Source organism: Orbicella franksi, chromosome 1 (assembly GCF_964199315.1).
Source record: "Orbicella franksi chromosome 1, jaOrbFran1.1, whole genome shotgun sequence".
In the NCBI taxonomy this organism is placed as follows: domain Eukaryota; kingdom Metazoa; phylum Cnidaria; class Anthozoa; order Scleractinia; family Merulinidae; genus Orbicella; species Orbicella franksi.
The window spans coordinates 4,954,473-4,970,082 of NC_138145.1; the positions used below are offsets into that span (position 1 = coordinate 4,954,473).

The 15,610-nt window shown below is 46.9% G+C and overlaps 2 protein-coding genes, 7 non-coding genes and 1 pseudogene across 9 annotated transcripts; 7 read left to right on the forward strand and 3 right to left on the reverse strand.

The window, feature by feature from the left end:
* Positions 1-1,792: 1,792 nt before the first annotated feature.
* On the forward strand, positions 1,793-1,956 carry LOC145465729 (U1 spliceosomal RNA). The gene has a single exon (XR_014041685.1). It is a non-coding gene; the product is annotated as a U1 spliceosomal RNA (small nuclear RNA).
* Positions 1,957-2,842: 886 nt separating this feature from the next.
* LOC145465094 (5S ribosomal RNA) lies at positions 2,843-2,961 on the reverse strand. Its single transcript, XR_014041512.1, has one exon. It is a non-coding gene; the product is annotated as a 5S ribosomal RNA (ribosomal RNA).
* Positions 2,962-3,347: 386 nt separating this feature from the next.
* LOC145486631 (uncharacterized) lies at positions 3,348-5,228 on the forward strand. The gene has a single exon (XM_081465331.1). It carries the CDS (start codon positions 3,542-3,544, stop codon positions 5,222-5,224), a length of 1,683 nt encoding a protein of 560 aa, XP_081321457.1. The 5' UTR covers positions 3,348-3,541; the 3' UTR covers positions 5,225-5,228.
* Positions 5,229-9,042: 3,814 nt separating this feature from the next.
* LOC145466362 (U2 spliceosomal RNA) lies at positions 9,043-9,214 on the forward strand (annotated as a pseudogene).
* A 227-nt stretch (positions 9,215-9,441) lies between these two features.
* On the forward strand, positions 9,442-9,605 carry LOC145465617 (U1 spliceosomal RNA). Its single transcript, XR_014041658.1, has one exon. It is a non-coding gene; the product is annotated as a U1 spliceosomal RNA (small nuclear RNA).
* An 886-nt stretch (positions 9,606-10,491) lies between these two features.
* Positions 10,492-10,610, reverse strand: LOC145465099 (5S ribosomal RNA). The gene has a single exon (XR_014041515.1). It is a non-coding gene; the product is annotated as a 5S ribosomal RNA (ribosomal RNA).
* A 449-nt stretch (positions 10,611-11,059) lies between these two features.
* LOC145466193 (U2 spliceosomal RNA) lies at positions 11,060-11,251 on the forward strand. Its single transcript, XR_014041839.1, has one exon. It is a non-coding gene; the product is annotated as a U2 spliceosomal RNA (small nuclear RNA).
* A 227-nt stretch (positions 11,252-11,478) lies between these two features.
* On the forward strand, positions 11,479-11,642 carry LOC145465624 (U1 spliceosomal RNA). Its single transcript, XR_014041660.1, has one exon. It is a non-coding gene; the product is annotated as a U1 spliceosomal RNA (small nuclear RNA).
* An 886-nt stretch (positions 11,643-12,528) lies between these two features.
* Positions 12,529-12,647, reverse strand: LOC145465105 (5S ribosomal RNA). Its single transcript, XR_014041518.1, has one exon. It is a non-coding gene; the product is annotated as a 5S ribosomal RNA (ribosomal RNA).
* Positions 12,648-12,984: 337 nt separating this feature from the next.
* On the forward strand, positions 12,985-14,914 carry LOC145486639 (uncharacterized). Its single transcript, XM_081465343.1, has one exon. The coding sequence runs from the start codon at positions 12,988-12,990 to the stop codon at positions 14,908-14,910; it is 1,923 nt and encodes a 640-aa protein (XP_081321469.1). The 5' UTR covers positions 12,985-12,987; the 3' UTR covers positions 14,911-14,914.
* Positions 14,915-15,610: the final 696 nt, after the last annotated feature.

The window sequence follows — 15,610 nt, forward strand, 5'->3', positions numbered from 1 at the left end:
CTCGAAACGTCGTCTTTCATTCTCACGAGAATGGTGGCTTTTCTGTTGTGTCCACTGATTTCAAGGTACAGTCGCTCCTTGTTCAGTGGATTAAACGTTTCGCGTCTTCTCCCAGTGGTTGGGTTGGCCTGATGACTTTTTGGTTTACTTTCTTTTTTAATGCCTCCCCCTTGGAAGTCTTTTCTGATCCTTTTAATTTTGACCCTGATGTCTTACCTCCTTTCTATGCCGCTTTGCTCAAGGCTTGGCGTGCTCTTGGTGGCTCTGGGTCTCCTTCTGGTCTTGTTGTTGCCTCTTCGATGACTCGTCCAATTCCTGTCGAGTCCATCACCTGCAAGCTGTGTTATCAGCTCCTGCTCTCCCTGAATCCTTGCCGTCCACATTGCGTTGTCAAGTTCCGTCAGGCTTTTCCTAATCTGGATTGGCTCTCGACCTGGCAATCTCTCTTTTTCTTGCCTCTTGATAGGCAAGTTATCGACCTAAATTGGAAAATTGCTCATGGCGTCTTATACACAGCTGAGAGGCTTTGTTCTTTTGGTTATGACATCCCCAAAGCATGTTTTTGTGGCTTTCATCTTGAAAGCTCTGACCATCTCTTTTTTTCTTGCCCTCTCGCTCAAAGTGGAATTGCTTGGATCCAGTCTCTTCTCTTTTTGGCTTCTCCTCTGGCCCCTCCCATTGAATTGCGGCACATGCTTTTTGGTTTCAGTAGCGATGAGTTCCGTTGTGTTCCCAAGGTCTTTGCCTACCTTCTAAATGTGTGCAAATTCCTTGTCTGGTCTCAGCGTAACGACTTCCGTTTTCGCTCTGAGCGGCCAAGTGCTCTTAAGCTTCTGGCATGCCTCAAGTCTCGAACTCGTTTTTACTTACCTCTGTTTTTCAAGCGCTTCATCTCTTCTCGCCGCCGTCGCTTTTTCAACCGTCAATGGGGTGCCAATGGTGTCATTGGCATTGTCTCTGGGGAAGTTTTTGATCTTCGTCTTTAAGCTTATCTTTGCTGCATGGTCGCCTTTGCTGGTTGTACTGTGGTTTACATAGCTTAGTCCCATACTGGACTGTCTTTGCTACATGGTCGCCTTTGTTGGTTGCACTGTGGTTTACATAGCTAAGTCCCACTCTGGACTGTCTTTGCTCCCTGCTGTGGTTTACATAGCTTAGTCCCATTCTGGACTGTCTTTGCTGCATGGTCGCCTTTGTTGGTTGTACTGTGGTTTACATAGTTTACATAGCTTAGCCCTTTTCTGGACTCTCTTTGCTGTATGGTCGCCTTAATTGGTAGTACTGTAGTTTTCCTAGCTTTGTCCTATTCTAGACTGTCCTTGTACTGTAGCTCGTTTTGCTTAGTCCTATTCTGGACTCTCTTTGCTGTATGGTCGCCTTAATTGGTAGTACTGTAGTTTTCTCAGCTTTGTCCTGTTCTGGACTGTCTTTTGCAGCTCAGTCGCCTTAATGGTTGTTCTGTGTTGCCTTTTAACTTACCTTAAATTGTCTACCTAGTTCAACCCTAATTTGGGTTCATTGTCTTTGTAACGTGTTCCTCGCTGCTCGGTCGCCTTTGTTGGTTGTACTGTTGACACGTTGTTATCATCTTGTACATAGGCTTTTATCCTCTGCTTTTATGTAGTCTTTTTAATTCTGTAGGTGAGGCGGGGTTCGACTCCCCGGCGAAGTTGGCGGGCCGGCCTCGTATGAGGGTGCCCCCTTACCTTGGCGGTTCTTTTAGCTTTTTTAATCGTATTTAATGGAAGGTGGGCATTGCACTCCGCCCATCGAACCGCCTAAAATACAAAAAAAACTTACCTGACGCGGGAGGTACTGTGATCAAGGAGGCAGTCCTCTCAAGGCGAGGCCCTTTCATTGCACTTCGATCGGGTTGACCCTTGCGATTACCCCAAATGTGGGTAACTCGAGCGTATAATTTCTGGTAGTGGGGGCCTGCGTTCGCGCTCGCCCCCGAAAAAGTGCAAGTGTTGGCCCTGTGAATGGTGGATGGTTAATGATTGACGCTTTGCTTTGTTCGTCAGTTGGCCGGGCCGGGCTGGACGACTGGGCACAGTGAACAACGAAGGAACGTGTCAAGCAAGGCAAGGATTTCCAGCTGCAACTGAAAAGGCGAGTGCGCTGGAACTCGTGTTGTCATGCATCCATGTTGTACTGAACTGAAGAAGGTGGCTTTTCCGATTTGCGTTTGTTTCGGCAGGCGGTCAATCATTGACTCGATCCCCGCCAAGTTTGTCCTCGAAGTAACGTTCGTCGACTTACAGTATGGAAAGAGCAAAGGACAAGGAAAGTAACAGGAGAAGTGCTGGCCAAACCGTGAGTTGATTTCTACCTTACGATTGTTGTGTTGGTGGTTCGTTGACTAAACTAGACAACGGTCCGAGCCTCCGTCATTCTCCAAGTCAAGTCATGAATAGAATTGTTTTGACGGCTCGAATTCGTGTCGACCGTTAATATGCAACGGCTCGCGTGTGTTGTTTGCTTTGCCGTTGTTGATCGGGCGCATTTCTTTGGGAATTGGCGTAGTTTTCCGCACTTTTAGCTGCTTGAAAACCGTTCGGCAAGGCAGAATATCATTTTGCTTCGAATTATTTGATGTCACACACGCCAATTTGATGTCATAAATAACCGTTTCGCACGCGAACGTTAGCGCGCGAGACTTCGATTCTAATTTATCCCGCGATCATTTTAAGGGTACTTTTCATGTTTTCTAGCTATCTTTTGAGTCTCCTGAAATGTGTAAAAAGTTATTTGTGCTTTCCAGCCACTGGAATAGCCAAAGGTGGTAGTAAAAGAAAGAAAAAATGAACATATGCAAAATAAAACGGCCGAGAAAATGAAAAGTCTACAACACGGGGTATTCCCAGGCGGTCACCCATCCAAGTACTAACCCCGCCCGACAGGGCTTAACTTCGGTGATCGGACGAGAACCGGTGCTTTCCCTGTGGTATGGTCGTAGACAAGAGAAAGGGCTGAAAATTTAGTCTTTTAAACGAGCCACCAAAGCAAAAGCAAAGCAATAATAGCAACCAGCAATCTTTTAGCAGGCATTTCTTGACTTCTCTGCAAGTTGTATGCACGTGGAGAGCGAATGTTGATAACGTAGCCGTTTTTTTTCTGCCTGTGTCTGTAGCGCTATCTTAGTAACGGAGTCATTACAGGTCTTTAACATGTTGCCTCGTTTTGGAGGGCAAAAAGGTGTTTGATCTCACTCACCCCTGGAGGCACGTTATCAACTTTGCTGCTGATTTTTGTGGACTTGTGTTGTAGAACAAGTGCGTCTACGACGGCAACTTGCTCCATGGCGTCGGCCTACAGTCGGCTCCAGGCCCCTCGGCGACAGCATATTGACCACCATATCTCAAAGGGGGAAACCCTGGACCACCCTCCTAGGGGAGGGAAGGTCCGGTATCGCTTCTCGGCCTTTTGGCTGCGATCTGTTCTTTGGTGGGAGTTCCGAAGTTTTGGTTTTCCTGCTGATCAGTGGGCGCAAAGCCCGGCCTCTTTTGGCTGCGTAAGTTATCTTGATCCTCCTTTTATTATGTCATTTTCTGATCATGGAAAAAATGTAGATGTGGAAACAATATCTAATCAATCTGGAGACACTTTGTTACTGAGTGACGATGATTCAAATGTGTGGACTTATGCCGATATCTTACAACGAGAAAATTCATCTTCGCTGGTTCGAAGCGCGCCTGGCTCTCAAGCTGCGAGTTACCTTGGGCGTGGTCGCCATTTAACTGACTTTGAGCGTGCTAACTTTGGTATCGATAACATTACTCCTGGTAGACCGTGTACGGCTTATTTTTCTGCTGGACATTTTGTGGACTCAAAATCTGTTTTCGATAAGCTGGGAGAAATGGGAATCCCGCGAGAATCGGTTGTTTGTTTACAACGCCGCCCTTCTCGTGATATGTTAATTACCTTTATCGACGAAGAGACCAAAAATAAGTTTGTGGGCTGTGTTTCCATTCGTTTTCGCGACTCCACCTCTGCCATCAACGACGAGGACATGCCCCTAACGTATTTAAACATCTATGATGCTCCTCATGAGTTGTCCGACGATGCTCTCAAACTGCGCTTGGCTAAATTTTGCACTGTTTTTTCGGCGAGGCGTGGAAAGTTCTCGAACTCACACGTCTACAATGGGATCCGTCACTACCGCGTGCGTGTGAAAAATCCTATTCCTAGCTATTTACGCTTCGGTAAGTTCCTCGTGCGTCTCTCACATGATGGACAACAACACACCTGCCGCCGCTGTAATCGTGCGGGACATTTTGCTAATGAATGTCAAAATACCGTTTGTTTTAATTGTGAAGAGCTTGGCCATGTATCGCGTGATTGTGAGGAAGAGATTCGTTGTTGTATTTGCAAAAGTACAGAACATTTTGCCCGCCGTTGTCCATACTCCTGGTACCAGGCCCCGCCGCCTCCCCAGGTCCCTGGCCCCAGCTCAACTGAAAATGCCACTCATAGTGCCACTGGAAACGCCGCTGACAATGTCGCCGAAGTCGTCGTTGAAGAAATACCCGCGGGCGATTCTTCTGGGTCTCCTGTGGGTGATAGCGTCCCGCTTGATAACCTCTCGCGAGATCGTGCTTCCCCGCAGGACACTGATAACCCTGACCCTTCTCCGGCTGATGTTTCTTCTTGCCAACCCTCGGTTTTATCCTCGGATGAGCACCTCTTAGATAGTCAGGGTTTCATCTGGGAGCAAATCGCTAATCGGATGCGGGAACAAGGTTTGGCCCCCAACCCCCCTGGTCCGCAGATTTCTCCTTCTCCTGCTGAGAGCCCCGATGTCGATGCGATGAACCCTGATTTGACTCAGCCTGCTGTAGATGTCCAGCCTCCTGACAACTCTCCTCTTGATGTCTCAATGAATAGCGTCCCCCTTGTCCCCCCTGTCCCCCCTGATGGTCCTGCGCAAGCCTCACCTTCTCCTGATGCCTCTCTGGTACCTGCGAAGTCATCCAAGAGTGTTCAGTCTTCACGGCGTAAACCTGCCCCCTTGCCGGCGGCCTTGGAAGCGCTGGGTCGCAAACCAACCAGACCATCTTTACCCAGTTCCGGGAGAAAATCTACTTCAGTGGACCCCCCTCCTCCTCCTCCCCCGCATGATCGCTCTGAACCCGAAGATATGGACACTCTTGCTTACACCTCCTTGAAGCGGAAGCAGGAGCTGAGGGCAAAGAAGGCTGGCCCAAAGAAGGGTAAACATTAATCTTGGAAATGGAACATTGTTAATAGTTATTTAAGTCTTAATTTTCAACGTAACGTCTATTAATATACGCGGCTTTAATGCTCGTAAGGAGAGTTTAATTTTTCGTCTCCTCTTCGATCTTTGTTTTCTTCAGGAAACTTTGCTTTCTGAGGAAAAATCTATTAATGGCGTTATTTCCCGTTGGCCAGGCCAGAGTTTTTGGTCTCCGGCTGTCGGGAAACAAGGCGGTGTTGGAATTTTGATTCATAATAGTTTTGACGGCAAAATTTTATCTTGGTTAAAAGACTCATCAGGGCGTGTTTTAAGTGTACTTATTGAAACTTCGCAGTTACGCATTAATTTAATTAATATTTATGCTCCGACTAATTTAACCGAGCGTAAGGCCTTTTTTGCGAATTTGCACGAATTTTTTATCCCTGCGGACGGTTTGATCTTGGGTGGTGATTTCAATTGTTATGAAAGTGATCTGGATAAATTCGGCGGCAATATCTCTATCGCGAGCTACCTTTCTGATTTTCGGTCTTCCTTTAAACTTGTTGATATTTGGCGTAAACATCATCGCAAACAACGTGAAATGTCATGGTTTAATGCCGATTTCACAATAGGCGGCCGCTTAGACAAATTTCTTTTGTCCTCCAGATTGGTTGATTTCGCCGAAAAATGCGATATTACACCTTGTTGTCTCTCGGATCATGACTATGTTAACCTCTCTTTTGATTGCGCCGATTCTGCCCCTCGTGGGCCAGGTCTTTGGAAATTCAATAATTCTCTGCTTTCTGATGAAATCTTTTGTCAGTATTTGTCTGAGCGTATTTCCGATTTATCCTCGTGTCTGTCAGCTTTCGGTTCTGTTAAATCCTGGTGGGACTTTTTTAAGGTCTCTCTCAAAGCTGACATCCGTTTGTTTGCAAAATCCAAGCGTAGAGAGCTCAGTCGCGACCGGGTTGTTTTGACTAATCGTTTAATTGGCCTGAAACGTAGGCTCGCTCAAGGTGACATTTCTGTTTCCTCAGAAATTCTAGCTATTGAGTCACATCTTGCTGCCCTGGTTAATCGCTCTCTTGAGGGCGCCAAGACCAGAAGCCGGGCGCAATGGCTTGAGGAAGGCGAAAAGCCGACGCGCTTTTTCTTTAAATTAGAAAGAGAGCGTTTGGAAAAAAATGATGTTAAGTCAATCTTAGACCCGAGCGGGACTGAAGTATTTACGCGTGAGGCAATTGAACAAGCGCATTTTGATTTTTACACTAATCTCTTTTCCGCTGAGCCAATTGATCCCGAATGCAAAGAGACTTTGCTGAATGGGATTAATAGCTTCCTTTCCGATTCTGATCGCCATGTGTGTGAGGGTGCAGTCACCCTCGCTGAGCTTACTGCCTCCCTTAAGACCATGAATTTTAACAAAGCACCTGGCTCCGACGGCTTCTCGGTTGAATTTTATCTAAAATTTTGGGATCTTCTTGGTCCCCTTCTTTTGAAGGTTATCAATCAATGCTTTGCTGACGGAGAATTGGCGGAATCCATGAAACTTAGTATAACGCGGTTAATTTTTAAGAAACGCGGTAATATTAAGGATTTGAAGAATTGGCGCCCGATTTCTTTGTTGAATGTCGATTATAAGATCTGTTCAAAGGCGATCACTTTACGTCTGGCCAAAGTTTTGGATTCTATCATCGACCCAGATCAAACCTGTTCAGTCCCTGGGCGCACAATTTCTAATAACTTGGTTTTGTTGCGCGATACCTTTGAGTATATTACTCAAACGGATGAGACTGGAATTTTAGTTAGCCTCGACCAAGAAAAGGCCTTCGATCGGGTCAATAGGATGTTCTTAATGGAATTGCTTGATCGCTTCGGCTTCGGCTCTGATTTCTGTAGATGGATTAGTACTTTTTACTTAGGCGCCAATATGCGTATAATCTTAAATGGCTGGCTCTCTAGGCCTATTATGTTGATGCGCGGGGTGAGACAGGGTGATTCTCTCTCCCCCCTTCTCTACATCTTGTGCGTAGAGGCTCTTGCGTGCCAAATAAGACTTTGTAGTGGCATCAGAGGCTTTCTCCTCCCAGGCGCAAAGGGTAGACAATTTAAAGTCCGGCAATATGCCGATGACACTACCTCCCTTGTTAAGGATTATAACTCGCTTGTTCGCCTCTTCGATATAATCTCGATCTACGAGAAGGGCTCTGGTGCCAAACTGAATAAGTCCAAGACGGAAGCTATGTGGCTTGGTGCGTGGCGCGATCGCCCTGACGCGCCCCTCGGCCTTACCTGGGTGCGAAAAATGAAAATTTTGGGCGTCATCTTCGGCACTGTCCCTGTTGAACAAGACAATTGGCAACCTAAGATCAATAAGCTAGAGAAATCGATTGGTCTGTGGAAGTCACGCTCCTTGTCGCTTGTAGGGAAAAGCTTAATAGTTAACGTCTTGGGCTTAAGCAAATTTTTCTATCTCGCTAAAGTGTTAAAGCCGCCGAGCTGGGTCTTCTCGCGGGTGAACTCCCTCATATGGCCTTTCATATGGGGTTCAAAAATTGAAACAGTGAGTCGTAACACATGTTACCTTCCAGCCCTCTCCGGGGGCTTAAATGTTACTAATTTAGAGTTAAAGTGCATTGCACTTCGCCTCACTTCCGTTATTTCCACCATTGGCCTGCGTGAAGACTCTAGCTTCTTCTTATGTAAATATTTCATCGGGAGGCCCTTGGCCTCTCTTAAGGCGGAGTGGCGCTTCTTGCGCGATAACCTATCTCCTAGCGCATCTAGACTTACCGGTTTTTATGAGAATTGTCTGAAGCATTTAAGGGAATTCGATAGTCTAGTTAAGAGTAACTCTCCCCTTACTACCAAGGTTTTTTATACTCACCTGTTAAAGCGGACTTCCTCACCTCCCTTGCTTCCTTGTACTTGGTCTATGGTTTTGGGCCCTGGTCTGTGTCTTTCTGACTTTTGGCCCAAAGTACGTGACCCAGTATCTGAGAATTTTAAGAACGATCTTTCCTGGGCCATTACCCTTCGTGCGGTCAAGGTGAGGGACTCTTTAAAACGATGGGGGTACATCGATTCCGATCGCTGTGCCTTCTGCAATAGAAAAGAAACTATCGATCACTGCTTTCTTAATTGTTCCAGAGTTAAGCGTGTATGGGCGCATTTTGTACCTGTTCTCTCCCTTTTAACCCAGACTACCTTCCGCACGTCTGTGGCTACTGTTTTCTTCTTCCGGTGGTCTTCCAACCACAGGAGGAGGAACGCAGTTGCTCTGTTTTTGATCAAATCGATTCTTTATGCGATCTGGACTTTCCGTAATGCCTCCACCTTTCGTAACCGGTATGACGAGTCAAATGCCATTATCAAATACGCGTCCCAGGATATCATCAGTAGAATCAAACTTGATCACTACCGCCTCCCCGTCGCTGCTTTTTCCGTTTTGTGGGAGGTTCCTGGGTTTTGCCGCATCAATGCGAATTCCGCCCAAATTTTCATCTAGAGGTATAATTATAGTTTATCTCTGCGACTTACTTTACAATCAAGGGCTCTATTGTTGTGGTCTTTGTTTGGTAACTTCCCTCAGGGACTACCCCTAGGGAACTTGTTTTGTGTTAGTTAGATGGTTGCTTACTCCGGATTAGCCTTTTAGTTAGTCTGTGCGCTGTTTGCTCCCTCTGCTTCATGATCAAGGACTCTATCGTTGTGGACTTTGCTTGAGATGTATCCTCAAGGACTACCTTAGGGAATTTGTTTTTGTATCTGTGGGTTCGATAGCTACGATTATTCTTCCTGAGCAGCATTGTAACCTTCGTTTTTATCTGTAAATAAAGTGCATTTTTCTACAAAAAAAATCTGTTCTTATCAGCTTAATATCTGATACGCTGCTCATTGAGCAGCTCATATATTAAACTGATTTTTGGAACTGGGCTGTGGAAAAGAGGCTTGCCTCGTCCCAGCCACGGGTTGCCTCGGTATAGCACTACCTCCGAGTGCGGCCCACTTCCCCTCGGGGAAGAAACCTTCATTCAATCAAAGAAAGAAATCAAAGAAAGCCTCCTCCTGACACTAATGTCTGGCGTTTTTCTCTGTCGGCAGGCACAGACTGAGGAGGGAAGCTACTCTAGAGCCGCCTAGAAGTGAGGCTGGAGGTTCTAGCACGCCCGCAAAGCACTACCACAAGGATATAGAGGTAAGGAGGTTTGCCTTTGACGGCCCCCGCGTCAAGAATTTTCATACTTACCTGACGCGGGAGGTACTGTGATCAAGGAGGCAGTCCTCTCAAGGCGAGGCCCTTTCATTGCACTTCGATCGGGTTGACCCTTGCGATTACCCCAAATGTGGGTAACTCGAGCGTATAATTTCTGGTAGTGGGGGCCTGCGTTCGCGCTCGCCCCCGAAAAAGTGCAAGTGTTGGCCCTGTGAATGGTGGATGGTTAATGATTGACGCTTTGCTTTGTTCGTCAGTTGGCCGGGCCGGGCTGGACGACTGGGCACAGTGAACAACGAAGGAACGTGTCAAGCAAGGCAAGGATTTCCAGCTGCAACTGAAAAGGCGAGTGCGCTGGAACTCGTGTTGTCATGCATCCATGTTGTACTGAACTGAAGAAGGTGGCTTTTCCGATTTGCGTTTGTTTCGGCAGGCGGTCAATCATTGACTCGATCCCCGCCAAGTTTGTCCTCGAAGTAACGTTCGTCGACTTACAGTATGGAAAGAGCAAAGGACAAGGAAAGTAACAGGAGAAGTGCTGGCCAAACCGTGAGTTGATTTCTACCTTACGATTGTTGTGTTGGTGGTTCGTTGACTAAACTAGACAACGGTCCGAGCCTCCGTCATTCTCCAAGTCAAGTCATGAATAGAATTGTTTTGACGGCTCGAATTCGTGTCGACCGTTAATATGCAACGGCTCGCGTGTGTTGTTTGCTTTGCCGTTGTTGATCGGGCGCATTTCTTTGGGAATTGGCGTAGTTTTCCGCACTTTTAGCTGCTTGAAAACCGTTCGGCAAGGCAGAATATCATTTTGCTTCGAATTATTTGATGTCACACACGCCAATTTGATGTCATAAATAACCGTTTCGCACGCGAACGTTAGCGCGCGAGACTTCGATTCTAATTTATCCCGCGATCATTTTAAGGGTACTTTTCATGTTTTCTAGCTATCTTTTGAGTCTCCTGAAATGTGTAAAAAGTTATTTGTGCTTTCCAGCCACTGGAATAGCCAAAGGTGGTAGTAAAAGAAAGAAAAAATGAACATATGCAAAATAAAACGGCCGAGAAAATGAAAAGTCTACAACACGGGGTATTCCCAGGCGGTCACCCATCCAAGTACTAACCCCGCCCGACAGGGCTTAACTTCGGTGATCGGACGAGAACCGGTGCTTTCCCTGTGGTATGGTCGTAGACAAGAGAAAGGGCTGAAAATTTAGTCTTTTAAACGAGCCACCAAAGCAAAAGCAAAGCAATAATAGCAACCAGCAATCTTTTAGCAGGCATTTCTTGACTTCTCTGCAAGTTGTATGCACGTGGAGAGCGAATGTTGATAACGTAGCCGTTTTTTTTCTGCCTGTGTCTGTAGCGCTATCTTAGTAACGGAGTCATTACAGGTCTTTAACATGTTGCCTCGTTTTGGAGGGCAAAAAGGTGTTTGATCTCACTCACCCCTGGAGGCACGTTATCAACTTTGCTGCTGATTTTTGTGGACTTGTGTTGTAGAACAAGTGCGTCTACGACGGCAACTTGCTCCATGGCGTCGGCCTACAGTCGGCTCCAGGCCCCTCGGCGACAGCATATTGACCACCATATCTCAAAGGGGGAAACCCTGGACCACCCTCCTAGGGGAGGGAAGGTCCGGTATCGCTTCTCGGCCTTTTGGCTAAGATCAAGTGTAGTATCTGTTCTTATCAGCTTAATATCTGATACGCTGCTCATTGAGCAGCTCATATATTAAACTGATTTTTGGAACTGGGCTGTGGAAAAGAGGCTTGCCTCGTCCCAGCCACGGGTTGCCTCGGTATAGCACTACCTCCGAGTGCGGCCCACTTCCCCTCGGGGAAGAAACCTTCATTCAATCAAAGAAAGAAATCAAAGAAAGCCTCCTCCTGACACTAATGTCTGGCGTTTTTCTCTGTCGGCAGGCACAGACTGAGGAGGGAAGCTACTCTAGAGCCGCCTAGAAGTGAGGCTGGAGGTTCTAGCACGCCCGCAAAGCACTACCACAAGGATATAGAGGTAAGGAGGTTTGCCTTTGACGGCCCCCGCGTCAAGAATTTTCATACTTACCTGACGCGGGAGGTACTGTGATCAAGGAGGCAGTCCTCTCAAGGCGAGGCCCTTTCATTGCACTTCGATCGGGTTGACCCTTGCGATTACCCCAAATGTGGGTAACTCGAGCGTATAATTTCTGGTAGTGGGGGCCTGCGTTCGCGCTCGCCCCCGAAAAAGTGCAAGTGTTGGCCCTGTGAATGGTGGATGGTTAATGATTGACGCTTTGCTTTGTTCGTCAGTTGGCCGGGCCGGGCTGGACGACTGGGCACAGTGAACAACGAAGGAACGTGTCAAGCAAGGCAAGGATTTCCAGCTGCAACTGAAAAGGCGAGTGCGCTGGAACTCGTGTTGTCATGCATCCATGTTGTACTGAACTGAAGAAGGTGGCTTTTCCGATTTGCGTTTGTTTCGGCAGGCGGTCAATCATTGACTCGATCCCCGCCAAGTTTGTCCTCGAAGTAACGTTCGTCGACTTACAGTATGGAAAGAGCAAAGGACAAGGAAAGTAACAGGAGAAGTGCTGGCCAAACCGTGAGTTGATTTCTACCTTACGATTGTTGTGTTGGTGGTTCGTTGACTAAACTAGACAACGGTCCGAGCCTCCGTCATTCTCCAAGTCAAGTCATGAATAGAATTGTTTTGACGGCTCGAATTCGTGTCGACCGTTAATATGCAACGGCTCGCGTGTGTTGTTTGCTTTGCCGTTGTTGATCGGGCGCATTTCTTTGGGAATTGGCGTAGTTTTCCGCACTTTTAGCTGCTTGAAAACCGTTCGGCAAGGCAGAATATCATTTTGCTTCGAATTATTTGATGTCACACACGCCAATTTGATGTCATAAATAACCGTTTCGCACGCGAACGTTAGCGCGCGAGACTTCGATTCTAATTTATCCCGCGATCATTTTAAGGGTACTTTTCATGTTTTCTAGCTATCTTTTGAGTCTCCTGAAATGTGTAAAAAGTTATTTGTGCTTTCCAGCCACTGGAATAGCCAAAGGTGGTAGTAAAAGAAAGAAAAAATGAACATATGCAAAATAAAACGGCCGAGAAAATGAAAAGTCTACAACACGGGGTATTCCCAGGCGGTCACCCATCCAAGTACTAACCCCGCCCGACAGGGCTTAACTTCGGTGATCGGACGAGAACCGGTGCTTTCCCTGTGGTATGGTCGTAGACAAGAGAAAGGGCTGAAAATTTAGTCTTTTAAACGAGCCACCAAAGCAAAAGCAAAGCAATAATAGCAACCAGCAATCTTTTAGCAGGCATTTCTTGACTTCTCTGCAAGTTGTATGCACGTGGAGAGCGAATGTTGATAACGTAGCCGTTTTTTTTCTGCCTGTGTCTGTAGCGCTATCTTAGTAACGGAGTCATTACAGGTCTTTAACATGTTGCCTCGTTTTGGAGGGCAAAAAGGTGTTTGATCTCACTCACCCCTGGAGGCACGTTATCAACTTTGCTGCTGATTTTTGTGGACTTGTGTTGTAGAACAAGTGCGTCTACGACGGCAACTTGCTCCATGGCATCGGCCTACAGTCGGCTCCAGGCCCCTCGGCGACAGCATATTGACCACCATATCTCAAAGGGGGAAACCCTGGACCACCCTCCTAGGGGAGGGAAGGTCCGGTATCGCTTCTCGGCCTTTTGGCTGCGATCTGTTCTTTGGTGGGAGTTCCGAAGTTTTGGTTTTCCTGCTGATCAGTGGGCGCAAAGCCCGGCCTCTTTTGGCTGCGTAAGTTATCTTGATCCTCCTTTTATTATGTCATTTTCTGATCATGGAAAAAATGTAGATGTGGAAACAATATCTAATCAATCTGGAGACACTTTGTTACTGAGTGACGATGATTCAAATGTGTGGACTTATGCCGATATCTTACAACGAGAAAATTCATCTTCGCTGGTTCGAAGCGCGCCTGGCTCTCAAGCTGCGAGTTACCTTGGGCGTGGTCGCCATTTAACTGACTTTGAGCGTGCTAACTTTGGTATCGATAACATTACTCCTGGTAGACCGTGTACGGCTTATTTTTCTGCTGGACATTTTGTGGACTCAAAATCTGTTTTCGATAAGCTGGGAGAAATGGGAATCCCGCGAGAATCGGTTGTTTGTTTACAACGCCGCCCTTCTCGTGATATGTTAATTACCTTTATCGACGAAGAGACCAAAAATAAGTTTGTGGGCTGTGTTTCCATTCGTTTTCGCGACTCCACCTCTGCCATCAACGACGAGGACATGCCCCTAACGTATTTAAACATCTATGATGCTCCTCATGAGTTGTCCGACGATGCTCTCAAACTGCGCTTGGCTAAATTTTGCACTGTTTTTTCGGCGAGGCGTGGAAAGTTCTCGAACTCACACGTCTACAATGGGATCCGTCACTACCGCGTGCGTGTGAAAAATCCTATTCCTAGCTATTTACGCTTCGGTAAGTTCCTCGTGCGTCTCTCACATGATGGACAACAACACACCTGCCGCCGCTGTAATCGTGCGGGACATTTTGCTAATGAATGTCAAAATACCGTTTGTTTTAATTGTGAAGAGCTTGGCCATGTATCGCGTGATTGTGAGGAAGAGATTCGTTGTTGTATTTGCAAAAGTACAGAACATTTTGCCCGCCGTTGTCCATACTCCTGGTACCAGGCCCCGCCGCCTCCCCAGGTCCCTGGCCCCAGCTCAACTGAAAATGCCACTCATAGTGCCACTGGAAACGCCGCTGACAATGTCGCCGAAGTCGTCGTTGAAGAAATACCCGCGGGCGATTCTTCTGGGTCTCCTGTGGGTGATAGCGTCCCGCTTGATAACCTCTCGCGAGATCGTGCTTCCCCGCAGGACACTGATAACCCTGACCCTTCTCCGGCTGATGTTTCTTCTTGCCAACCCTCGGTTTTATCCTCGGATGAGCACCTCTTAGATAGTCAGGGTTTCATCTGGGAGCAAATCGCTAATCGGATGCGGGAACAAGGTTTGGCCCCCAACCCCCCTGGTCCGCAGATTTCTCCTTCTCCTGCTGAGAGCCCCGATGTCGATGCGATGAACCCTGATTTGACTCAGCCTGCTGTAGATGTCCAGCCTCCTGACAACTCTCCTCTTGATGTCTCAATGAATAGCGTCCCCCTTGTCCCCCCTGTCCCCCCTGATGGTCCTGCGCAAGCCTCACCTTCTCCTGATGCCTCTCTGGTACCTGCGAAGTCATCCAAGAGTGTTCAGTCTTCACGGCGTAAACCTGCCCCCTTGCCGGCGGCCTTGGAAGCGCTGGGTCGCAAACCAACCAGACCATCTTTACCCAGTTCCGGGAGAAAATCTACTTCAGTGGACCCCCCTCCTCCTCCTCCCCCGCATGATCGCTCTGAACCCGAAGATATGGACACTCTTGCTTACACCTCCTTGAAGCGGAAGCAGGAGCTGAGGGCAAAGAAGGCTGGCCCAAAGAAGGGTAAACATTAATCTTGGAAATGGAACATTGTTAATAGTTATTTAAGTCTTAATTTTCAACGTAACGTCTATTAATATACGCGGCTTTAATGCTCGTAAGGAGAGTTTAATTTTTCGTCTCCTCTTCGATCTTTGTTTTCTTCAGGAAACTTTGCTTTCTGAGGAAAAATCTATTAATGGCGTTATTTCCCGTTGGCCAGGCCAGAGTTTTTGGTCTCCGGCTGTCGGGAAACAAGGCGGTGTTGGAATTTTGATTCATAATAGTTTTGACGGCAAAATTTTATCTTGGTTAAAAGACTCATCAGGGCGTGTTTTAAGTGTACTTATTGAAACTTCGCAGTTACGCATTAATTTAATTAATATTTATGCTCCGACTAATTTAACCGAGCGTAAGGCCTTTTTTGCGAATTTGCACGAATTTTTTATCCCTGCGGACGGTTTGATCTTGGGTGGTGATTTCAATTGTTATGAAAGTGATCTGGATAAATTCGGCGGCAATATCTCTATCGCGAGCTACCTTTCTGATTTTCGGTCTTCCTTTAAACTTGTTGATATTTGGCGTAAACATCATCGCAAACAACGTGAAATGTCATGGTTTAATGCCGATTTCACAATAGGCGGCCGCTTAGACAAATTTCTTTTGTCCTCCAGATTGGTTGATTTCGCCGAAAAATGCGATATTACACCTTGTTGTCTCTCGGATCATGACTAT